At 42.4% G+C, this 24,305-nt stretch overlaps 2 protein-coding genes across 13 annotated transcripts in view; both read left to right on the forward strand.

The window, feature by feature from the left end:
- Nucleotides 1-13,981, forward strand: part of PLAG1 (PLAG1 zinc finger) — a 56,870-nt gene extending 42,889 nt beyond the window's left edge. For 11 of the 12 annotated variants that reach the window (XM_080379280.1, XM_080379279.1, XM_080379281.1 and 8 more), the window contains 2 exons: nucleotides 2,513-2,871; nucleotides 3,467-13,981. In XM_080379280.1, coding sequence (XP_080235406.1) covers nucleotides 2,630-2,871; nucleotides 3,467-4,730 — 1,506 coding nt within the window. In that variant the 5' untranslated portion in view covers nucleotides 2,513-2,629 and the 3' untranslated portion in view covers nucleotides 4,731-13,981. The remainder of the gene's footprint in view (nucleotides 1-2,512; nucleotides 2,872-3,466) is intronic. The other variant, XM_080379275.1, reaches the window with a different exon arrangement.
- A 141-nt stretch (nucleotides 13,982-14,122) lies between these two features.
- Nucleotides 14,123-24,305, forward strand: part of MOS (MOS proto-oncogene, serine/threonine kinase) — a 30,373-nt gene continuing 20,190 nt past the window's right edge. Inside the window, exon 1 of the mRNA XM_080379287.1 lies at nucleotides 14,123-20,737. Within this exon, the coding sequence (XP_080235413.1) occupies nucleotides 19,260-20,309 (1,050 nt within the window). The 5' untranslated portion in view covers nucleotides 14,123-19,259 and the 3' untranslated portion in view covers nucleotides 20,310-20,737. The remainder of the gene's footprint in view (nucleotides 20,738-24,305) is intronic.

Consider the following 24,305-nt stretch of genomic DNA (forward strand, 5'->3'; position numbering starts at 1 on the left):
CCACCACCCCCCCCCGCCATGAACTTCATTTGTCAGGAGAGATTAGGCTAAAGCAAGATTTCATTCTATATTCAGGCCAATAAGCGCAGAAGACCAGTGTATTCATTTACAGGAAAGCAAAATTAATTTTATTACCAGATTCTGATGAAAGCATATGTTGAAAAAAATCTTTCAATCCACAAAGGTATCACAACTTCGATGTGAATCAGACCCTCCTTTTGATTACATTGGTGGCTTCACTGAAGGCTTTGGAACTGGTCTTCATTTATTTTTATTGCAGAAAATTGTTGCTCCTGAGTCTCCAAATAACTGTTTCATTTTTCCACTTATGAACTAGATAGTTGATTAGCAGACAGAAAATAAAATTAAGCTGACCCTTTGAAGACCTGTGCATGTTCCCACTCCTGGAACTGATGTGTCCAGGCTTCGTCCCATGAGTGGGAATGAGTCCAAGACAAATCTGAAATCGTAGTAGTCCTTAAAGAAACACCTTAAAGAGGTTAATGGTTCCATATAAAATCTGGGGGAGTAAAGGTCTTACAAAACTTCTTGCTTAAAGAATGTAGCGTAGTTTGACCTGCCGTTGGAGGGCTTTAGGGTTGAAAGGCAGCAGATTTCCATCTTGGTGAGCCAGGACTTCTCTCCTCTTGTAAAGACAAGGGAGAAGTTATGGGAACAGGGGAGGAAAAGGTGTAGACGAAAGCGTACTCTGTGTACATGTTTCAAATGGAGATGTCAGTCTGAAGATTTCACAAAATGCAAACAAAGAGGCACATTCCCATCTCCCTTCCCTGCCCTCCCAGCCCTCCTGTCCTGCCATGTATTAAGAAGAACACCGGCTGTCCTTCCTCCTTGCTTTCTTCCAGGACCACGCTAGGGCTCTCGCAAAGACCATTTAGTGTTGGCCCCATCGCACCTGGGCACTCCTCTCCGCTCCCCTCTGGAGTGGTTGGCTCCCTCCATCTGCTGAGCCTCGGCCGGGGAGAGGGGACAGCTGAGGCAGGGCCCAGGCCGCCTCCAAGCTCTCCGGCCTTCCCTCACAGGCAGCGGGGAAGAGTCCGTTTTGTTTATCGGGGAGGTGGCGTTAGGCTGGAGCAGCTGCAGCCTGGTGCTCCCTGCCTGGCTCCCGGCTGCCCGGCTCCACCTGTCCCAGCAGCTGCTGGCTTCCCCTGTGCTGCTGCTGGGGGCCGTGGGGGCGGCCGGCCGCTGAGCCCCCCAGCCCGGCCAGGCCACTGCCCCGGCCTCGCTGCCGCCCGGCCCAGCTGCCTCTCACACAGCTGCCCTGGCGCAGGCCGGAGCGGACGGCAGCTGCGAGCAGCCACTCCAGGGCTGGGGGTGGGTGGGGGCACTTTTGAGGGAGAAAGGCCAAATTTTGGGGCTGTCTGGCCCTGCCAAACGCTCTCATTGAGTGCCATCCTCCCACCATCCTCCTCCTTGCCCCTGCTGCCACAGACCTCGCACTCGGCCCTTGCCACAACGGGTAGCACTAAATTTTGGTATCTGTAGTAGCAATTGTGTGCCAATGATGAAAAAAAGCTGTCAGCTACCCCTGACAAAGGAGGGCTGTTGAGTGCCCTGTCATGGCAGGTGCCCAGTTGCTACTACACGTTACCAGATGATGAACTTAAAGCTGTTCACCCGAGTCAGTCAGCAAGTCAGAGATGAGCATCACGCACCTCCTCTAGCTGAAAGGTGCCGGTTTAGCTGGTGGTTTGCAGTGTCCCAGCTGGACTAAGAGCCTCCGTCCTGAGCTAGCCCAAACCTGAACACTTGCCACCCCTGCAACTTGAAGGATAGCATGAGGAGGGTGGGGGTCTCCAGCACTGGGCTGTTAAAACCCTAATCTATCTAACCTATCCCTAATCCGTGGGATTTCTGCTGTTAATACGTTGTCTCTGTTAGCAGAGGGTAAGTTTACAGGAGAATTTCACCTGGCGTTAGCAATCATTGGCAATGTGTACATGTTGTGAGAGTAGATGCGCAGATGTGCAGGTAAGGACAGTGAGGAGGTACGCCCGAGAACAGGAGCTTTGCCCCCTGAGACTGTCAGCATGGGTACTGCTGCTTTTCGTGCAGGTTTTCAAACATTTCGAGGCTTACAGATTTTCACTTTGATAACCGTGTGTGTGCATGTGTGCGTGTGTGCATGTGTCTGTGCAAACACCGCAGGCACGGCTGTAATTCCTTTGAAATCCGAAGCTGCCGAAAGCCGCTTGGGTAGGTGGGCCCTTTGCCTGATGCCTCCCGTAATCTGACAGAAACTTTGCTGTTCTCCATCAGTGCTTGAGGGGAAGGTTGTGAGGTGTGATCTCAGGGCAAATGTGGATCTGTTCATCCTGAGCAATGCGTTTTAAGAGTTGCAGCAAATAGTGTAAAGAAACCTGCAGGTATTACATCAGACCAGCTGAACCTAATTTTATTTTTAAGTTTTATTCAGAAGCATCACATAGCAAGTAAACTTCAAAATCTAAGTTTAGTTACAAACTAGTTGTTTCTTATTTTTTTTTTCCAGTCCCCTTTTGCTTTCTTTTACGACCACATGAAACTTGAGAAGCCATCTAAAGCTAAATCATTTAGTGGAGTTGGGCAATTCCCAAGTGTCCAACAAGAAGGCCTGGTTTAGGCTGCGATGGCCACTGTCATTCCTGGTGATTTGTCAGAAGTAAGAGATACCCAGAAAGTCCCTTCAGGGAAACGTAAGCGTGGTGAAACCAAACCAAGAAAAAACTTTCCTTGCCAACTGTGTGACAAGGCCTTTAACAGTGTTGAGAAATTAAAGGTTCACTCATACTCTCACACAGGAGAGAGGCCCTACAAGTGCACACAACAAGACTGCACCAAGGCCTTTGTTTCTAAGTACAAATTACTAAGGTATTAAACTCTATTTATCTTTCAGATTATATTATCTATTTTATGTTGGCCATGTTAAGCCGTGTAAAAGTATATGTTTGTGTACACCTTCAGCTGATTGCAGAGAGGATGTGTTAATTAAAGTATCCATTGGATTGTTTCTAGAATTCTAAATTACCTAAGTTTTCAAGCTAATGTCTTTGATTTTGTTTCTTAATTTGTTTTCTGCTTTTGTTTTCTGTTTGTTTGTTTGTTGTTTTGTTTTGTTTCTTTTTAATGAGCGTAGAATTTTCATTTGTATAAGGAATTGTCACAAGAAAAAGAGTATGGACTGAAAATTTTTTGGCTATGGACTTTTACACGAATACTTTCATACTTGCCCATATACCCCTGTTACAATAGCTAAAACCCACCAAAACTAAAGTGTCAATTTAAGAAAAATGGCTCACGTTTTGCTATATTTAAATTTGTTGAACTGTCTTTGTAGTGTCATGCTTTCAGTTAAAAGGTTCTGTTGCAAAGCACCCCTTAGTGTAGTATTTAGCTGCCATTAAAAAATGAGCACGTGTGTTTTTTGATCAAAATAATTACTTACAGAATATATCTGTGTTTAAAGGCATATGGCTACTCATTCTCCTGAGAAAACCCACAAGTGTAATTATTGTGAGAAAATGTTTCACCGAAAAGATCACCTAAAGAATCACCTACATACACACAATCCCAACAAAGAGGCCTTTAAGTGTGAAGAATGTGGAAAGAACTACAATACCAAGCTTGGGTTCAAACGTCACCTGGCTTTGCATGCTGCAACAAGCGGTGACCTCACCTGTAAGGTATGTTTGCAGACTTTTGAAAGCACAGGAGTGCTGCTGGAGCACCTAAAAACTCATGCAGGCAAGTCATCGGGTGGAGTGAAGGAGAAAAAACATCAGTGTGAACACTGTGATCGTCGGTTCTACACCCGAAAGGATGTCCGTAGACACATGGTAGTGCACACTGGAAGAAAGGACTTCCTCTGTCAGTACTGTGCACAGAGATTTGGGCGGAAGGATCACCTCACGCGCCACATGAAGAAAAGTCACAACCAGGAACTTCTGAAGGTCAAAACAGAGCCAATGGACCTTCTAGATCCCTTTACCTGCAATGTTTCTGTGCCTATTAAGGATGAGCTGCTTCCAGTGATGTCTTTACCTTCCAGTGAACTGACATCAAAGCCATTTACAAACACTTTGCAATTAAATCTCTACAACACTCAGATTCAGTCCATGCAGAGTTCTGCATCTGCACACCAAATGGTTGCCACATCGTTACCATTGGGAATGCCTTGTCCAATAGATATGGAGTCTGTCCACCCTTCTCACCAGCTATCATTGAAATATCCGCTCGGTACTACCTCATACGCAATTTCTATGCCTGAAAAAGAACAGCCATTGAAAGGGGAAATCGAAAGTTACTTAATGGAGTTGCAAAGTGGTATGCCTTCTTCATCCCAAGATTCTCAAGCATCTTCATCAAAACTAGGGCTGGATCCACAAGTAGGGCCGCTAGATGATGGGTCTGGGGAGGTTTCCCTTTCCAAGGGCTCCGTTCCTATTAGTGAACCTCTAAACACCCCATCATTGGACTTTTCTCAGCTGTTCAACTTCATACCTGTAAATGGCCCTCCCTATAATCCTTCTGTTTCAGTGGGAAACCTCGGAATGAGTTACACGCAAGAGGAGGCACATTCTTCTATGACTCAGCTTCCACCACAAACCCAGGATCCACAAGATCCTAGCAATAGTATAGGTCTTGGGTCTCTGCACTCATTGTCAGCAGCTTTCACAAGCAGTCTAAGCACAACCACCACCCTACCACGATTTCATCAAGCTTTCCAATAGGATGTACAAAGCTGGCTTGTTACTGTCTATTTGTAGAAATGCCTTAGGTGACCATTTTTAACTTAGTGCCTACTATAAGACATTATAAATTCTCTGCTTTTGTACAGTACCAATCTCATGAAGCCAGTAAGAAATTTAAATTAACTTTTTTAAAATGTTTTGAAAGTGTTTATTCTCAGCTGTGTTTACTTTGTTTTTTTTTAAACAGTCTCATTGTATGGTTTTCATTTTCACTGCCAATTGACACATTTTAAATGTTTAGTAGAAAGTCATCCCAAGCAAACTCTCAACACTGACCCCTTTTTTAAAACTTTTTCAACCATACCAGCTGTTCTGTTTTATTGATGTCAGTGGTAGAACTACCACTTTTACCTTTTAATAGATTTTACTGTTTGCAAAGAATCCAGTTAAAATATGTATCACAAAGATTCCTGAAGATTTGGGGGAAAAAATCTCCGGTCTGTTTCCAGACAAATCCTCTTCCCAAATGGTGACACATCTGATCTGTTCTCTAATGACAAATCTAAATTTTTTAAATAAATATAGAATTCAGATTTTTCTGAAAACTTGTGTGTCTATATATAGAAGTGCATATATACACATGTACATATATATAGCATTTTGACTTGTATTGAAGTCATTATAAAAGGTGTTAACGAATTTTGCCATTTTCTGGCTTAAATTTTTGTGGCCTGTTATGGATAATGGAAGAAAAAATATAGTTTCATTCTCTAAAATCATGGCTGAATAGAATTTCAACAGAGAATCTGCTTGCCTAAATGACAAATGTTTCAAGTTGAATTTGGAACTGTGTTGTTGTGCTTTCATGACTCTGGTAGAGGGAAACAGGCAAAATTAATGGCTGATCTTGAAATATAAAAGTGTTGTAATGTAGTCATGCAGACTATTTTGTCGCAGTTTTTGTTTTAATTCTTAACTTGCTGTTTTTTCTCTTTAGTAGCATAGAAAGAGTACTGCATAGGAATCTTCCAATAGCGTATTCACATTTGTAGGCATCAGTCTTCTCCCAGCTGCCACCGCCAAAGGGTGGATCAAGTCCAGCCAGAAAGTGTGTATCTATTTTCAGTTCAAAACTAGTGTGCAGTCAGAGAGTGAATGTAAATTTGCAAATACCAGTTTTTGTTTGATTTTTTTTTTATTGGAATGATCTTTCCAGTTGTGTTACATGGTGTGTTATGTCCTCCTAAGCAACAAGTTAGATGTTAATCATACTTTCTACACCTGGGTACTTGGTTAGGGACTTTTTGCCCATTGCCAAGATTTAAAGACAGGACTCTTAGGAGTGAAGTAAAAGCATATTGCTTACACCACTTTTACCTAATGCAATATATTCTATTCCCCAACCCCTAATAACCAAAAGAGGAAAAAAAAAAAAAAACCCAGCCCTGTGATGCATGAAAGCAAACTAGTTTTGCTGTAATTCAACAATAATTCTTTTCCTTGTCATTTTTGTACAAGGAATTAAAAAATAGAAATCAAGTACATTAGTATCTCTCAAACAATAATGAGGATTCGTACAAGGTTTTAAGTGGTTAAACTAAATATACTTCACAGAAACAAAAGTTGCTCCCATTTAAGGAGCTCATGCTCCAGATGTTTTATCAGTAGCTCCTACTTTTTTTTTAATTCTAGGAGCAATATGCAGGTGTAGTTTTACTATTTTATACATATGTGTATTTAAATTTTATTACTGAAAGATAACATTTTTATAAATGTGTTTGTGTTCCAAAGGCATTAAAATAAGGATGTATTAATAAGGAAAATACCTTTTGAAATTCTGCCAACTACTCCTAAATTTTGGATTTAGGAGCACGTTATCTCAAAGGGGGCTTTGAGCTCTGCTTCATGACTGCTTCCTCTGGTTTCTGTGAAACAGATTGCTCGCTTACTTACATCTTTAGTTGAATGATTTGTTCAATATTGCTTTTTTTTCTTCTTCACCTTTTGAAAGGAAAGAAAACCACAGATGAACAGAGCACAAGGTGAACGCAACCGAATGTAACTCTAGTTTAAATCAGCAACCATAACGTGTCTAGGAAGAACTCGGGTTTATTCTCAATCCTTTAAATCAATCTGAGATGATGATAAATGGACTTAATTCCTCCAGTGGGTTATGTCCCATGTGGAGCCAAGCACCTGCAACTCCCGCTGCAGTAGAGGAAAGTTGTGAGTGCTCAGCATCCTGCAGCTGGCCCGGTAGCCTGGCCGGGCAGCGCTGTCCGTCCTGGGCAGCCTCTGGCACACAGATTTCCAGTCCGTAGCGACTGTTTATCAGTCTCGGTTGCCGCTTAGGCTTCATTAAAAAACCAAAACCCAACAGACACTTTGCCAACATCCATTTCTTAGGGCGTAACCAGAATCCTTACTACTTCGTTCGTGCCTTAGCATCCTGAAAAGGGATTGACATTTCACTTTGGAGTTAAGACATACATTTCACTTGAGAAATAGGGACCTCAGACAAGATATTGAACCTCATTCAGTTAGGGTTTCAGTGGGTGGCTGCACCGAGTGTGTTTGCCACTGAACTAGGATGTACAGTAACATGGAAGCAGACTGACACTGTAAGCAATACTACCACCACCGGAGTGCTTTTGAATATCACTTAGGCAGAGTCAATATTGGCCACTACTAAACTGCTGGTTTTTAAACCCTGTTTTCTTGATTTCAGATGGATTCTTGGTGGGAGGGGGGAGGGCTGGCTGATCATGCACCACTCTTTGTGCAACTTCTAAACTTCTAGTAAGGTTGTTGGGTTTTTTTTAAATATATATATTTTTGTGTACTTGTTGCTTGTGCTTTATTTAGTAGTAAATTGTGGAATAGAGTGATTTATTGTTAATTTGGCAGTAGCGGTTTTTAAAAACCATATACTGACTGAAACATGAGCCAGAGCTGATTGCTTTATTAAGCTAATAATGAATGTTAAGAGTACATATTTTCAGGATCATTTGCCTAGTGAGCTAAACTTGTATTATAGGCCAATATTTTTTAAAATAAAGCTTGGTCAACCTCTATGTTACACATATTACAAGATATAGCACTTTCAAAAAGAAAACCTAAACCTTTTAAGAAAATTTCTTACAGGTTATGCTTTTTATTATAAAACCTTTTATTATAATTTGTTTCAAGTGCCATTAGATTACATATATGTAGGCCTTTGGTATAATGCTTTGTGTACAAAATGGTAGACATTCTAATTTTAAACAGGTACATTTTTACAGTGTTTTCTTATCAATTTGCTATATTGCACAGAACCAGTGTGTCTTTCTTAAGGGTTTTACAATGGTTTTTACTAGGTTTACATGTTTCAAACTACACTGTCTTCTACTGCCATTTTGAATACCAGTCAAAAAAAATTAGGAGCTTGTCTTCAGTAATTATAAACTGTGTCCTCTGGAGTTCTGGATGGTAAACTATGGCAAAAATGTTTAACATGCAGTATTTGATGCAGATATATTTTTATCATATCCTATCATCGCTATGCTGCTGTCTGAAGTTAACTTAGGGCCTGATCCTGCATCCGTAAAGGTCAAGGGGGCAGGATTGCATCCTTCGTTATGTCTGTCTCATACACTGGTTTAGCAGCTCATCCTGTAGTCTTCTCAGTCTATAGATAAGCCTCTGAAATAAACATACCTGTCTGGTGTGTAGTAAACCGTATAGGCTTAGCTGCCCATCCTGCATCCTCCCAGTGTACAGTTAAAACCACAGCCTACTTAGCATCACGCTCAACGTACAAATAACGCCACAGTAGTTCAAAATGTGTTTGGATAGGCCCAAAGCTTTTATGCAATAAGGGTGTCTTACTTTTGTTGGAAGGCAGTGTCTTTTGATAACAGTTATCTAGCCCTGGAAGTGACACAGAACTATTGCTAATCATATGTAAACACTTTTCAGTATAAGCTTCAGTGGTACAGTTGAACCAGAGTGAATGTTTATCTCCTCAGAAACACTCCTGCAATATTGTTATATTGGATCATGCTGCTAATGTAACTTGGGATACAACTCCTCTCATGGTGCTACAAACCTCCCTGTCTCATTCAGATGTATTTTTACCCATAGAAAAAAGGACTATACTAGACCTATAGTTGTATGATATATTTTTATACTGTGACTTAATTTGTCATTAATGAACTTTGTGCAACACCACAATGTATTCATATGCACTTGCAAAAGTAAAATTTTGGACATGCAAATTTAAACGCTGACAAGCCCAGCTCTTGTTCACAAAAATAGGTGATGGCTAGTTAAAATTAAATGTGGGCTTTTTATATGGTGTGGAGTGATGAACATACTATATATTACTAAAAGCCTTGGAATTTAGATGAAAACTGGGAAAAGTAAGATTGGGGAATGATGACACACCCAAACCTGACTTGGATTGCTGAAATTATATTTTTAGCTAGTGGAAAAATTGTTTGAACTTGTATGCTAAAATGTTTTAATGATAAAAGTTTTGAGTCAAAAATAGAGAAAAAAAAAGAACACAGAAAACCCTGCATTCCAGACTGAATTTGTATATGTTTCTTGCATTTAAAATTTGCTATCCTGTGATATGGGAAATTGAGTTGCTTATCATGTATATGTACTTTAAAATGTATTCACAAACTACTGTTGTATTTGTATAAAATATAGACAAAAAGATTGCATATATATTTTTGTGTATAAGCTCTGTAAAATAGCAATCACATTATGAAGCTGCAGCAGAACTTCATTTTAAACATTCACATCCAAAGAAACAGATTATTTATTGTCCACATACCCTGATTATAAAATATACCTTGCTGCTATTAAACAATAGTGCTGCAGCTTCTTGTGGCCTACAGTGTTATGTTTGCTGTACAAAAATATGTGAACTCCACAAAATATATCAATAAAATTACAGAATGGTTTTAGTTAATGAATAACTTATGCCTGGCATTTCAATAGATAATCTTTATCTGCATGTTTGTGGTTATGATAAGTAATTACAGAATACATCCAGTTTTCCTGGGTGTAGTTATTCTGAGTTTGCAAAGGTATAACTGTCTTTTCTAATTTATGACTGGTAAAATGTCAGTTTTCCAGAAAATCTTAAAGCATAAGTATCTGCATTTTATGATTTCACCAAGGAACAAACTGGATGATGCTACTGTGTCTGTGACAAGACAGATCTGAAGGAAGCAATTGAGTTTGCCATCCAGTTGCACTTTGAAGAGCTGTGAGACACTGGAAGGTGAGTTTGGGGTTTCCATAGTGGGACTGCTCATTGAGGAGATGTAGGTGAGTGATTCTCCGTCATTTCAGATTAATGTAAGTCATTTACATCGATTGTTACATTTTGTAGGATATACTGTAAGGGTGCAGCACGCGCTAGACAGAGTATGAAATATTTCCAGGAGAAGTACCATTGCTTTGATCCCGTAGATCTCCCGTCTGCCCATGACACTGCCGAAGAAGTCTGACTGTAATGCGTGGGGGGAAGAGGTGCTATGCAGCCAGGCGAGCAGCCTACTCACAACTGCAGAAAGTTGCCTCTCTGCTCGTTCCATGTAGTTGTTCCCTAGCATAGACTGTTTGCTGGGAAAGTAAAAGACCAGCACTTCACATTTCATTGCTCATTGGAACGTACTTTGTTAACATCCTCAGCATTGTCTGTGTTTTCTTGCTTTTGGCTTCTTCTCTTTTCCAAGTCTTGACTTTTTAGATTTCTTCTGTAACCTGGTCTGAGAGAAAAGCTTGTTACAGAGAGTTGTTGGCTCTTGCCTTTCGCGTGCACAGACGTTTTTCCTTTCTTGTGATCCCTATCCCTTTCCTCTAAGCTGACATCACTTCTGCCTCACAGGTTTCTAACTTGCTTGAGAGGATTGGCCTTGTTATTTCAGGAGTCAAAAGCTGTACAGATGCTCTACAGTATGAAATACTCTGCAAAAATATTAATTCCCCACTCCCACGCCGAGGGAAAAACAAGCTTTTATGTCACTGTCATAGGTGGTCTCATCCACCATTACTGAATTAATGTTTCCTTCCAAATGGACACCCTCTAGGAACTCCATCAGCCTCTGTAATAAGTAGAATGTGATTGCATGGATGATACCTATGTTATATCCAGAGATCTCATGGTGCATTCCCTCCAGAGTTTTCCTTGTTAAATTGAGAGCCACAGGTGTCTTCCCTTCTGTCTCTCCTGTAACCACCCCTTTCCAAAACTTGCATAAGAAAATATAAGAAAATGGTCCTTCAGTATCATCTCTATGTGGTCTCACTATTCTCCAGGAATGGAAGAGAAAGACCATTCTAGTTTCCCCCCTCACTCTCCTTTTGCTTCCCACATATAAGCATGCCCTAGAATAAATAAATTTTTTTGGCAGAGAAAAAAAGTGATGCAGAGCTGCTGCTGGACTAGCAAGAACTGAGCTGTTGGCATCCCTGCTTTGCAAATCAAAACACTGTATTAAATTGGATAGAAATTAAGTTTTCCAAAGCGGCAGGTGTGGTAGCTGGCACAGCAAAAGGGTTGGTGATCACAAACAGGCAGCAAGCAGGACAGCAAGATAAGCTGTATGACAAAATTTAGCCTGTGCTTAAAAGTTAGAGAAGTGTATTGGAGGATTAACTGCTGCTTATCATTTTAAGCTGGGGCCTTTAGCAAATAAACAGCAATGCTCTATTTCTGTTTTGAACAACAGTGGAGATACTGGTGTTGACACTGACAGACACCAGCAGTAGTGTGAAGTTTCAAATTCCTGCTCACGTGCTATAAGCTCAGGTAATTCAGTATAAACTTCCTCTGCTCCTAGTAAAGGTGTGACATCTTGCTCGGTATTTTTATATAATTATATTCATTTGTTGTAATGGTCTGTGTGTCCTCCAGAAATGAACATTTTCAGAATAGTATTTAAAAAAATATAATTGACAGTTGTGTTCCTCAATGTCATCATCATCCCACAACCCTGTCTCCTTTGGGAACATTTGTGTTGTAAGATCACTAGCTACAAAGCTAGTCTGCCTCAGAGGGGACTGAAGACATCAGTAATCACCCGAGTACTCTGGAAACAGGACTATAGTGATGCACACTGTGGCTGGGCTAGAAATCATTTGAATTGATCCTTGGTAATTTGCCCATGGCACTGATTTTCACTGCTGCACTGAACAAAGAAGAAGAATGGTTTAGTGTAATTTTCATATAAATCAGTCAGATCTCTGCTCACTGTGTGTAGGAAAAATGTGGAGTACCTGAGAGTACAGAGAGAATACTCACAGAAAATTGGTACGTTGCTTAAAATTTTCTATATGTATGTGTGCATGTATTTATACATGGGAGGGTAGCAATCAAACCTGAAAAAGTTGAGAAATCAGTTTTATTTTGTTTTGGTTTACTTCAAAAAGTTTAAGTCTGAACTGTTTGTATTTTACAAGTCCAAAATGAATCATGCAGTTTGTAAAGGTATCTCCTAATTAACACAGCATGTGGTTTGCCAGGCAAGTTGGAAGAGTTTCTTCCAAATACGTGATTAATCTATGAGAGACAGCAATTTATCTAAGGGGAGCACAGACTCTCGCGAGGAAGGTGTTTGTCAGCTATCCTTGTGTAGTATTAGATACAATTTCAGCAGAAAAGTTCTGTAGGCTGTGCTTCTGAAATTAAGCTCAACTCTGGCTTGCTGCCTTTGTGTTAAAATTGTTACACACATGGTCATGGGTAAATCTTTTCAAGTTCCCTCACAAGTGCTTAACAATGAAAATAAAATACAGGCTCTGTACAATTAAGGGGCATGCCATAAACAAGCAACATCAGAGTTGTAACAGGAAGAGCAAACATTAAGGGCAAATAAACACAGACAAAACTCCCAAACTCAATGAAGTCTGTCCTCACCTGAAAATTGTCTCCTCATATTTTGTCAGTGCCTGGCTCCTAAATGCAATAAAGCATTACAGGATTGCCCCATAGTTTATGTGCTCTGTTCAGTTTAGACATATTTTTCTTCAGCCATATTTTTACAAGGCGCTTCTGCTTATTCACTAATGCAGACGTTGTAACAACATACTTGAATTGCACAACCCATTTTAATCAGGCAGGTTTAAAACCCTGTAACTTAAGGCAACCTCTGATAATTTGCTGTGGCCCACCAGAGTGCCCAGTCCATCATTTCAGAGCCAGCAGATGTAGCTGATCCTCTTGTCTCTTCCCCTCTGCAACTCTGAAGATGTGGTGTTTGCAGGGAGCCACTGCATTTGCTATGGCAGTGTGTTTAACGGAGAGTCACAGAGCTGGGCATGGTCTGTGTTAACAGGATTGTGAGCTGCTGGGAGAGACTGACCCTTTTATACTTCAGTTCTAGGCATCAGCATTAAATCTGTGGACTTGGGAAAGCAGCTGTCTCCAAGCAGTGGGATAGCGCTGACATTACCCCCCAGGCCCTTTGCTGTAGGTGAATCATTTTTCTCACGAAGCGTTGAAGCTGTTCTCTAGTCCTTAAGCTGCAAATCTCAAATTACCTTTTGTCATCTCCCTGTGACCCAGCAAAGTCAGCTTTGTGCCAGGGGGAAGACCGCAAAACCAATCTCGGACAATTTGGCTGAAAATACTGCATAAGGTGCCAGCCATGTGACAGCGGTAAACCCGCCCAGGGTAGGTACCTGTCCTGGCATGGCCAGAAAGTATTGCTATGGGTGAGCGCCTGTACTTCACATTTTACTATCTTTATTCCTAAGTGTAGGTTCTCTTAGCTTGTCTCAAAGTGCTGTTTTGCAATTGTGATATTAGTCTACAGCAGCTGGTCCCAGGTTGTTATTCCTGGTCCACCCTGGTCGGTGGTGGTCCCTGAGGCCCCCATAAATCAGCTGTGAAAGCTCACCTGCGTGCCAGTGCCTCCAGCTAAAACCTGCCTGTGTTCAGATAAGGAGAGCCTTTGCTTTTTGCTCCTGAACATGTGGAGTAACCTTACTGGGAAGGAAAAAAGCATCAAGCAGCTGTTTGGCAATGTGTGTCTGAAACGTAATCTTATTATTTATAAACTAGGGTTTAACCTTTTAAAATGTTTATTATTACATCTCTCAGCCGTAAAATAGCACCACAATTCTTGCAGATGTATTTGTTCTTTTGCATTTGGGTTTACCTCTGACTGCTTTAATGAAAACTTGCTTGTATTTGCTACTCCAAGGTGTCATTTGTCTCATCAAAACAGCCAAACTCTGAAACGTGAACTGGATTCCTTTCTGGCTTGTGCTTGTTGTAAAAAAAAAAAATATATGGTTAATCTTCGTAGTCTGCCTACCTTCAGAGCAAGCCTGTGTATGGGGTGGCTTCCACTAATGGTATGGCTTACACCTGTGCAATTGATCATATCAGAACTGCTTTCAGGCAACTCTGAATATCATTTGAGGTCGATGAGGTGTGACTGGAAGCAACATTTGGACCTTGAAACACTGTATGTTTAAGGAAGAATGTAGGATCATCATCAAATCCTAAACTGAGATCACAGGGACTGACAGTAAATGGAGAAAACTTTTATTTGAAACTGGGAAGAAAACCTCTCAGAAATCATTATGGCACAGGTGAAGGAACTGTGTAGTTTTGAGCATAGGACTGTAACTTAAGTACTTAGATAAATTTTACTCCTTTAGCAAGGTTATAACGTAATTTATTAGAAACACAACGCTACCTCTAAATTGTAAAGCAGTTCTTAGAAGCTACTGGACAGCCAAGTCTTCAAGGGTTTGTTACATGGTACACGAACCAGATGTACAAAGAAATGAAGTAATGATTGTGGAGAAGAATATAACTATACACTCTTAAACTCTCTGAAATCACTTCCAGTCCCCAGTTCTGTCCTTCTCTTATTTTAGACAAAACTTTGGCTGTTAAGAACCACAACAGTGATGCACCTTGATCAAAATGGTGTTTGATATGCATCCTCAGTTGTAGTGAGTTACATCCATATCAGTCCTTTGGGGCTCTTGGTATTGGGGCTGACTTCTGTCCAGCAATGCAACAAACAGCAGTGGTAACTAAAATTATTGGCAAATAAAGAGTTTCTGTATTCCTGATATACAAGTGAAATATAAACAGGTGAACTGAGTGAGACTGGTTCTGTATTTCTTCTCAGCTGGAAGCAAATATGAGGTTGGGCAGCTGTTGCAGCATCAGATGCACAAGCATGTTTTACTTGCAGAAATACGACACACAAGCTTGGAACAAAACCATTGCTGCCACAGGCCATGGTAGCTGTGACATATTACATAGCTGTGACACATTGCAGCTCTTAGGACACAGGATGTGTTTCCCTCTTGTCACTTGTAAAAGTTCCTGTTGCATTCTCTGCTGATGACTTCTGGTTCATACAGCTTCCTCTTTCCTTGTGGAAATAGCAGTGAAACAGGAGTGGTGTGGTAGGAGGCTGCTGTGGGTGCACAGTGCAATGTTTGGGGTTCCTCTGGGGAAGGGTGGCTGGGAGGGAAGGAGCAGCTTGTCCCCAGCAGCCCTGCTTCCCTCTGAAAATGTCTCCCCAGGCCATGCTGTAGCCCCCTCCTTCAGCCAGTGGTGTCTCCTTGGAAGTCACTGGGCCAAGTCATCAATGGATTAAAGGAAAATAACATTTATTAAGAATAAAAGCCTACTTGCTTTTAAATGTGCTCTAATTGTGTTCACATTGAAAGGCACTGGCTGTCCCCCTGCTCGCAGTCAGCTTGAGACAGGACAGTAAGTTATGTTAAGGCTCTTTAGATCCTAAAATACACCCCTCTTCCTGCTCAAAAATTCAGTGTATTCCCCAAGAGCAATACAATACACCTGCCATCACAGGCAAAACCAGAAAGAGAACCAGGCAAAACCAGGCAAAGAGAAAAAGGTGACATGAAAATTGCCAAAAGGGGAGGACATGGAATCTGGAAAAAATTATATGGAAGTTCTGCTGTATCCTTCCGAATGAGACTTCAACCAAAGAAATTTGGGAACAGCCCTAATCCTAACCCTCTGCTTTACGAACATAGATTTTACTGCTGTGTTCTGTAGCATTCACAATCTCCAGATATGCTCCTATATTTGTCAGCTTAGCAGGTCCACTCTCAGGCCCTTCATCCATGCATCCTTCTATCTACTCCTCTTCCTCAACCAACTTTCCCTTTGAACTTTTTTTGCCACCGTAACCCAGTGAAAACAGGTTGGAACAAGTGCATTTCTTCCATGAGAAGGCTGATATTTTTGGAGAATTCATAGCAGAGACGTCTCTCTGCTGCTTTTATATACTATATGGCACAGAAGAAGCTTTTTACACTGTCCCACACAACATCCTAGTCTCTAAACTGGAGAGACACAGATTTGACGGGTGGACCACTTGGTGGATAAGTGATTGACTGGATGGTTGCACTCAGAGAGTTGTGGTCAATGGCTCAATGTCCAAGCGGAGACTGGTAACAAGTGGCATTCCTCATCCGTACTGGGACTGGCACTGTTCAACACCTTTGTCAGTGACAGGACAGTGAGGTCAAGTGCACGCTCAGCAAGTTTGCTGACCACACCAAGCTGTATGGTGTGGTTGACACATTGGAGGGAAGGGATGCCATCCAGAGGGACCTTGACAGGCTTGAGAGGTGGACCTGTGTGAACCTCATGAAGTTCAACAAGGCCAAGTGCAAAGTACTGCATGTAGGTTGGGTCAGTCCCAAGCACAATTACATGCTGGGCAGAGAATGGAATGAGAGCAACCCTGAGGAGAAAGCTTAGGGGTGTTGTTGGGCGAGAGGCAACGTGCAATGCTGTAATGTGCAACGTGCACTTGCAGCCCAGAAAGCCAAACGTATCCTGGGCTGTATCAAAAGAAGCATGACCAACAGGTCGAGGGAGGCGATTCTCCCCCTCTGCTCTTGTGAGACCCCACCTGGAGTACTGCATCCACCTCTGGGGCCCCCAAGATAAGAAGAACATGGACCCATTGGAACCAGCCCAGAGGAGGGCCAGGAAGATGATCAGAGGGCTGGAGCACCTCCCCTGTGAGGGCAGGCTGAGAGAGTTGGGGTTGCTCAGCCTGGAGCAGAGAAGGCTCCAGGGGTGGCCTTTCAATACTTAAAGGGGGTTTATGAGAAAGATGGGGACAGACGTTTTAGTAGAGCCTGTAGCGGTAAGGCAAGGGGTAATGGTTTAAATTAGGAGAGGGTAGATTTACATTAGATATGAGGAAGAAATTCTTTACTGTGAGGGTGGTGAGGCACTGGGCCAGGTTTCCCAGAGCAGCTGTGGATGCCCCATCCCTGGAAATGCTCAAGGCCAGGCTGGATGGGGCTTGGAGCAACCTGGTCTGCTGGGAAGTTCCCCTGCCCGTGGCAGCAGGGTTGGAACTAGGTGATTTTTAAGGTCCCTTCCAACTCAAACGATTCTATAAGTTCATGCAAGAATTAGAGCCCTAATAGCACTCAGAAAATAGGCATAAAAATTCCTTTCTCCCTCCAGTACAGTTTCATCTGCTTACTGCAGCTTTTGATTTCCATCACAACCCACCTGCCTAGAAAACATTCTCTGCAAAGATTAGAAGTGAAGACTTCTGCATACAAGCATAAAATCACAGTGTTGCTCAGAAAAGGAGTATAAAATACCTGTTGCCTCCACAGCTTACCTCACTGCCTATTTAAAACTAAAGCTCCTGTGGTCTTCCCCCCACCCCCAGAGCTTCCCTGCATAACTGATGTTGAACGGTGCCTCAAGCCAGATAGCTGCCCTTAGGAGGGGGCAGCAGCAGCGTATTACCCAGCTGGCTTGTGCTTTACAGCACGAGGTTCGCAGGGTGCGGTAACACCAGAGGAGTCCAGGGGCCTCTGGCACTATTAGAGTCTCTTCTGGGTGGGGCAAGGGAAGAGGAGCCTGGTGTTGTCAGGCAGTCCTATCTGCAGGGACTGTCCCACCCAGGGCCATTGAGAGGCCCTCTGGCATCCCTAACTCTTTGCAACTCTCACTTGTTAGCAACTCCTACAATGCCTATTAGCACCTAGTTCTTCCCCAGCCTATCTGTTTCACACTGGCAGGTGATAACCCAAATTCCCCATTCGTATTCATCTCTGGTCCAGGTTTACTTCCCTCTGAATTGCAATGACAAATTTCTCCTGATAGTCCTAAGTCTCAGTACCCAGGAAGATCTCTATCACTGATTTGCTACACAGAGTGGTACCTTTGAAACCCTCTGGCTGAGCTGATCTAGAGTTCAGTTAGGGTCTGAAGATAACCTTGGGACATTAGGTTTGTCTGTTGAGGTGAACAATCAAACCAGTCTCGAAGTGGAGAACACTCCAGTTGGGCTTGCACATATTCTGAGCACCTCTGAAACCTCCCTCAGTGCATCTGTGCTGCATCTTACTCATCCAGAGGAGCAAAACAAAAGGAACAGGAAACATCAGGAAAACTCTGCAAGAACTGCCCGCTGCGCCAGTGCTGCCCAGAGGTAAACTCTGGAGAAACGGGCACCGCCGATCTTTGAAGTCCCATGGGAGGATCTGTGTTGGCAAAGCTGACATCCAGAGGAAGGTTATGATGGGCAAGGAAGTGGGAAATGGGTACCAAGCTTTCAAAGATGTTTGTCAACACGTACAGAAAGATACTTACTGGCATATTCAAAAGCTGTATAGGTCCCATGAGGGTGCTCTGATGCTTGGGCAGCAGGTGCTGAAGACTAAGGAAGTTAACATGAGCACTATGAAAAGGTGAAAGCAGGGCCAAAAGAGCAAAAGCCCCTCTGAAAATCACTGGGATCAGCAAGGCAATATTATGTTTGTCTTCTACCAGAATAGCTCTGTAAATTTAGCAATAAGTTTACTAAGGAGAATGCAGAAATAAAATACACACCTGTAGTAACTGTGTGGGATGTGATGGGAAGATGACCAAATATTTATGTATAATTCTAGTTACTATATCCAGTAGATGATACAGAGCAATCATTTGTCTTTATGCTGCTATAATAAGGTTGCTGTCCTGCATGAGCAGAGCTGAGCAACCAAACCAGTCCCCTTGTCCCAATCACGTTTAAGTGGCAGGGTTTCTACAAACATGCTTTTATATTAGTTATGCCTGCCATAGCATCACGAAACGCTAGCACTCACCATTTCAGCTGCTTCCTCTGATAATGACTTTGTTTAATGCATCTGATGATGACCGTTCCTGCCTGGAGCCATGGTGAAATGCATTCACCAATCATTGCTTTATTTATTCCTGGGGCATTTTGCTAGAAGCATTCAATGGGCAGAACATCTTTCTTTTCTCTTGAGATTAGAAATGATGTGACATACATATGAGTTAACATCTTTTTAGCTTTAAATCCATTTACCTCGACTTTCTAAAGGTTTGCTTCAGGGTTGGAGGAGAATGTTTCCAGGTGAGCCTGATTGGGTTCAGCTAGTTGTGACAGATGCAGTTCATTTGGGGTAAGGGAGGAAAATGGTGAAGGGGGGATAAAAGGCTTTGGCAGCCCCTGCAGAGTCCTTTCTGTCAGGGAATCTTTCTAGTTTTCTGTCTTAGTAACTGCTTGTTGTTTTCTCCATCTTATTATGCCATCACCCATTCCTCTTAATTGTTTTCTTCCCTGGGAATTTTCCTCATATGTGGATTTGCGACCCTGCAGCAGCCCCTTAGTTATCCCTGGCAAAAGCAGCCAAGATTTTTTGGGAGGAACTCCTTTGGTTAGGACTCGTCGCTTGCCTCCACGCCTGGCCTGGTGCTCCATTGACTGGGATCAGCTCTGCCTCCTGCAGCCCCTAGGCTCTGGGGGCTTTGGATCTGTCTACAAAGCCACCTACCACGGTGCAACTGTGGCTGTGAAGCAGGTGAAGAAGAGCAGCAAAAACCGGCTGGCATCACGACAGAGCTTCTGGGCTGAGCTGAACGTAGCCTGGCTACAGCATAATAACGTGGTACGTGTGGTGGCTGCCAGCACGTGTGCCCCAGCCAGCCAGAACAGCCTGGGCACCATCATTATGGAGTATGTGGGTAATATCACTCTGCACCATGTAATCTATGGCACTGGTGATGCATGGAGACGGGGTGAGGATGATGAAGGCGGATGTGGGAGGAAGGCCCTGAGCATGGAAGAGACTGTGTGCTATTCTTGCGACATTATAACGGGCTTAGCCTTTCTTCACTCACAGGGCATTGTACACTTGGACCTGAAGCCTGCAAACATTTTCATCACTGAGCAGGGAGCGTGCAAGATTGGAGACTTTGGGTGCTCTCAGAAACTGGAGGAGGGCTTGTCCCAGAGCTCCCATGTTTGCCAGCAAGGGGGCACGTACACACACCGTGCCCCGGAGCTCCTCAAAGGGGAGAGGGTCACTGCCAAAGCAGACATCTACTCGTTTGCTATCACCCTCTGGCAAATTGTCATGCGAGAGCAGCCCTACCAGGGTGAGCGGCAGTATGTGCTCTATGCTGTGGTAGCCTATAACTTACGCCCTTCACTGGCTGCTGCTGTTTTCCACGAGTCACCAGTGGGCCAGAGACTCCAGAGCATTATTAGCTGCTGCTGGAAGGCTAATGTAGAGGAGCGCCCGAGTGCGGCTGAGCTGCTTCCCAGCCTCAGGGCCCTCAAGGGAAGCCTCTAGGAAAATGCAGGACTCTTACAGTTTCTTTTATTGTTGTCTCTTCTTCCCTTTCCTTCAAACATAATGAATTTAGCCCCTGTGTGATCTAAAGGCTTTGTTGCTGTTTTTATATATAAAAAAAAACCACAAACCAAAAGCACAAAACTGTTTTGATATAAAAAGATTATAAATAAAGAGATTTAACAAAACTGGAGTTTTACCATGGGAGGGGATAGAGGCAAGGATCAAGGTGCTGGCAAATACAGCTTTTTAAGGTTGACCTGTTGTGAGCTGCCTTGCTCGGGGAGAAACTGGGGAATGTGATGTGCAGAAAAATAGTTGTTTTCAAATAAGTGAAGTACGAAAAAGGGCTGCTTTTGGAAGGTTCTTTGTACATAATACCTTTTGGTATTTCCAAGATGTCAGATGTGAGCAGTTCTTTACACTAGGTTTGTGCATTTGAGCTTTTCCTCTTCATTTACCAAGGAATGAGTATGCATCACAAATCAATGCATGCAGAAAAACAAATACAGAGTGTCAGTGGGATTTTTCCTTGTTCTTAGGTGTACTTAATTTCAGTAAGTATGCTGTTTCTGAAATAGAAAATGTGAACTACCCACATACTGCTTGAAATAAGAAACCTTTTTTGTCAGTCTGTGGCTCTTAAGAGTAAGAAGATACCTTAACAACCTGTGCTTTTATAAGACCTCCATGCTACCAGGTTCGTTAATTCTAATTTGCTAGTTGGTATACTGTAAACTCTAGTTCTTATAAGAGCATCTTGTGTGGAGCAGAAAGTTTCCAGGTTTTGGAAGTACAGTGGGAGTTGAAAAAAAAATAATTGCGGAAGCATGAAGGGAGATGGAGAGATGCAAAACCCTCATAAATCAAGGTGGTGGTGGTGGTGGGGTGGGATTACTTGTCCTTTGTAATGCATGGATCCATATTAGACAAGATACTGGAAGTACTGAAAAGGAAGATTGCTTAAAGCAGTAATAATGATACTCTGCACGTGCTCCAAATATACACTGTTGAACTATCCTCTGCACTGCTTATGTCTTATCTACGATCTTTCCTAATCTGGTTGTAAGGTGTCTGGGGAAGGAAGTGCTGTAGGCAATGGGGAAGACAAAGAGCTCTGATCCCTGATTTATCAGAACTGATAAATATACATCTGTCTACTTCAACCCTTATCTGGAGCTCCAAAGATCTGACTGCTGTAGCTGATATTGCCATTCTGCTTAAAGACTCCCACTTCTCTTTAAGACAGGAGAAAGAGTGAGGTTTCAGTCAAATTGTTTTTCTTCTTTTCCCTTCCTCCCCCATGCTTCCATTCTGGAAAAAAAATCCCGAAGGAATTGAGCCAGTTTCCTGATTTCTGACACACATCTGCTCTTAGCCCCGTGAAATCCTCGAAATGAGCAGCTATTTGAATTTGAGATGATCCTGCAGGTCTTGGGTTGGTCATTGAAATTAATGGTTTCTAAAGCATACCTAAGCTTAAATATTTCTTGCTTTTCTGTTCCCCTTAAGTGGAAACTGTAAAATGCCCACTGGAATGAAAAACCTGAAGGTAAATTCTAGAATATATTTTCTGTTTTCTCTCTGTCAAAATAATTATGTTATAGAACCTGAACTTCAGGTTTTTTTGTGTTGCAGAACATCTTCTAATAAACAAGAAATGTCTTATAAAAGTTAATATAATAAGCCAGTTACTTTTTAAAATGATTAGCTGAGGGCACGTAAGACAAAATGTCAGATAAAGCCATTGGCATGCCTCATCTTAACATCAACCCTTAGACAAAAATGTTTTTCCAGTCTTCAAAAGAATATAATAAAAAAAAAATGGAGTTACAGTTTTTTAGTTGTTCCTAGATGCTTATGTGTTGTATTTATTTTGCCAGTCTAGGTAGCTTGTTGCTTAGACTGCTAGAAACTTGCTATTTTGTGCTTAATGATACTTCAGCACCAATAAGTGCTACTTGAGTCTCTGAAAAATCAAGCACCCTTCCAATTCTCTGTTATACTGGACAGAAGAATATTGGATGGCCAAGATCTACTCTTGTAGCATAATCAACTCTGCAGAGGTCTCTGTCAATTTTACTGGATACTTTTTTGAGAGTGAGAACTCTGCAGCGGCACTCAAGATGTAGCCATGTCATAATCTGCTGGCATAATGATGTTCTATTGTTTAGTAACTTCTAAGATTTGATTTGCTGCTTTTTGATGGCTAATGAGCTTTGAGTTAAAACTAATCAAGAAACATCTCAGGCCTGATAGCTCAGAATCCATGGTTCTGTTCGATGAGGATTATTTTACCTGTTTGCCTTACTTTACGTCAATCTACCCTGAATTTCCTTCTGCCAGTTTGTAGCTAGCCCTTGCACTCAGTGTCTTAAATAATTCCACTCCTAGCAAATTTATTTCTCTTATGGTTCACCCTCTTGCACTTCATTTATGGATGTCTTAGCAGCACAGGAGACTGAAACACCAGCGGACACTTTCTCAAATTGAGAGAACTGACACTTTATTTTTACCCTCTGCTCCTATCTTTTGACTTATCCAGCCCAGGATTTTCTCTCCTAAACATGGCTGCTTTAAAAAGTTTGCAGTGAAGTATTTTTCAAATACCTTTGGAAACCCAAAGGGAACATATAAACCAGCTCCTTATCTGCATGCTGTTGGTGCTCCTAAAGAATTCCAATACAATTCAACACCACTGTGAAGCACAAGCAAGTCCTTCCAACAAAAGAATAATGGCTCCCTCTAAATAGATCATATCTATGTGTCTGTTAATTCCTTTAATATAGTATCTGCTAATCTATGTATCTTGTGTGGATGTCAGTCATGTAATTAGGAAAGTTATTTCTTAACGACTTCCATCAGGTACTGTCCTGGAGAGAAGAGAGGCCCAACCTCTTGATTTTCAAGGATTGCCTTCTCCAAGCGTAAGAATGGTCCATCCCAATAGGCAGAAAATCAAAGGTGGCAGGATGCCTCCAAGGATAAACAAGGAGTTCCTGATTGAACTCAAACATAAAAAATAAACATGCAAGAGTTGAGAGACCAATGGGAAGTCTAGAGCAAGGAGGAACTACCGTTGATAGAGAAGGATTGGGCTAAGGAACTTCAAGCAAACAAGACAAACACAAGTTCATGGGAGCTGATGGGATGTACTCAGAAACGCTGACAGAGCTTGCTGATGTCATTGTGAGACCACTCTTTATTCTCTTTGGAAGGTCGGGGTGGACAGTAGAGAATTCTGAGGACTGGAAGAAAGCAAATATACCTGCTATCTACAAGATGGCTAAAAAGGAGGATTGGGGAAACTACAAGCCAGTCAACCTCGCCTAAAGCCGTGGGAAAGTAGTGGACAAATAATTTTGGAAATCACTGCAAAATATATGAAGGATGGGAAGGTGATTGGGAGCAGTCAGCATGGACTTATGAAGAGGAATTCATGCTTGACCAACCTGGTAGCCTTCTGCAATGAGATTACTGGCTGCTGGATGAGGGGAGAGTAGTGGCTGTTGCTTATCTTGACTTTAGTGAGGCTTTTGGCCCTGCTTCCCATTACATCCTTACAGAGAAACTGATGAAGTACAGGCCCAGCTGAGCTGCTGGGCTCAAAGGGTTGTGATCAGTGGCATGAAGTCCAGTGGGAAACCAGCCATTAGTGGTATACATCAGAGATCAATACTGGGCCCAGTACAGGTTAACATCTCCATTAATAGCCTGGATGATGGGACAGAGTGCACCTTGAGCAGGTTTGCAGATGATACAGAATCAGATGGAGTGGTCAATACCTCAGATGGTTGTGCTGGTGTTCAGAGAGACCTTACCAAGCTGGAGAAATCTGCTGATGGCAATCAATGCAGGGAATTGCAAAGTCCAGCACCTGGTGGAGGATAACCCCATGCACCAGTACAGGCTGGGGGCTGACTGGCTGGAAAGCAGCTTTGCAGGAAAGGACCTGGAGCTCCTGGCAGACATCAAGTTGAGCATGAGCCAGCAATG

This window comes from Falco punctatus (genome assembly GCF_963210335.1).
Source record: "Falco punctatus genome assembly, chromosome: 3".
NCBI classification, from domain to species: Eukaryota; Metazoa; Chordata; class Aves; order Falconiformes; family Falconidae; genus Falco; species Falco punctatus.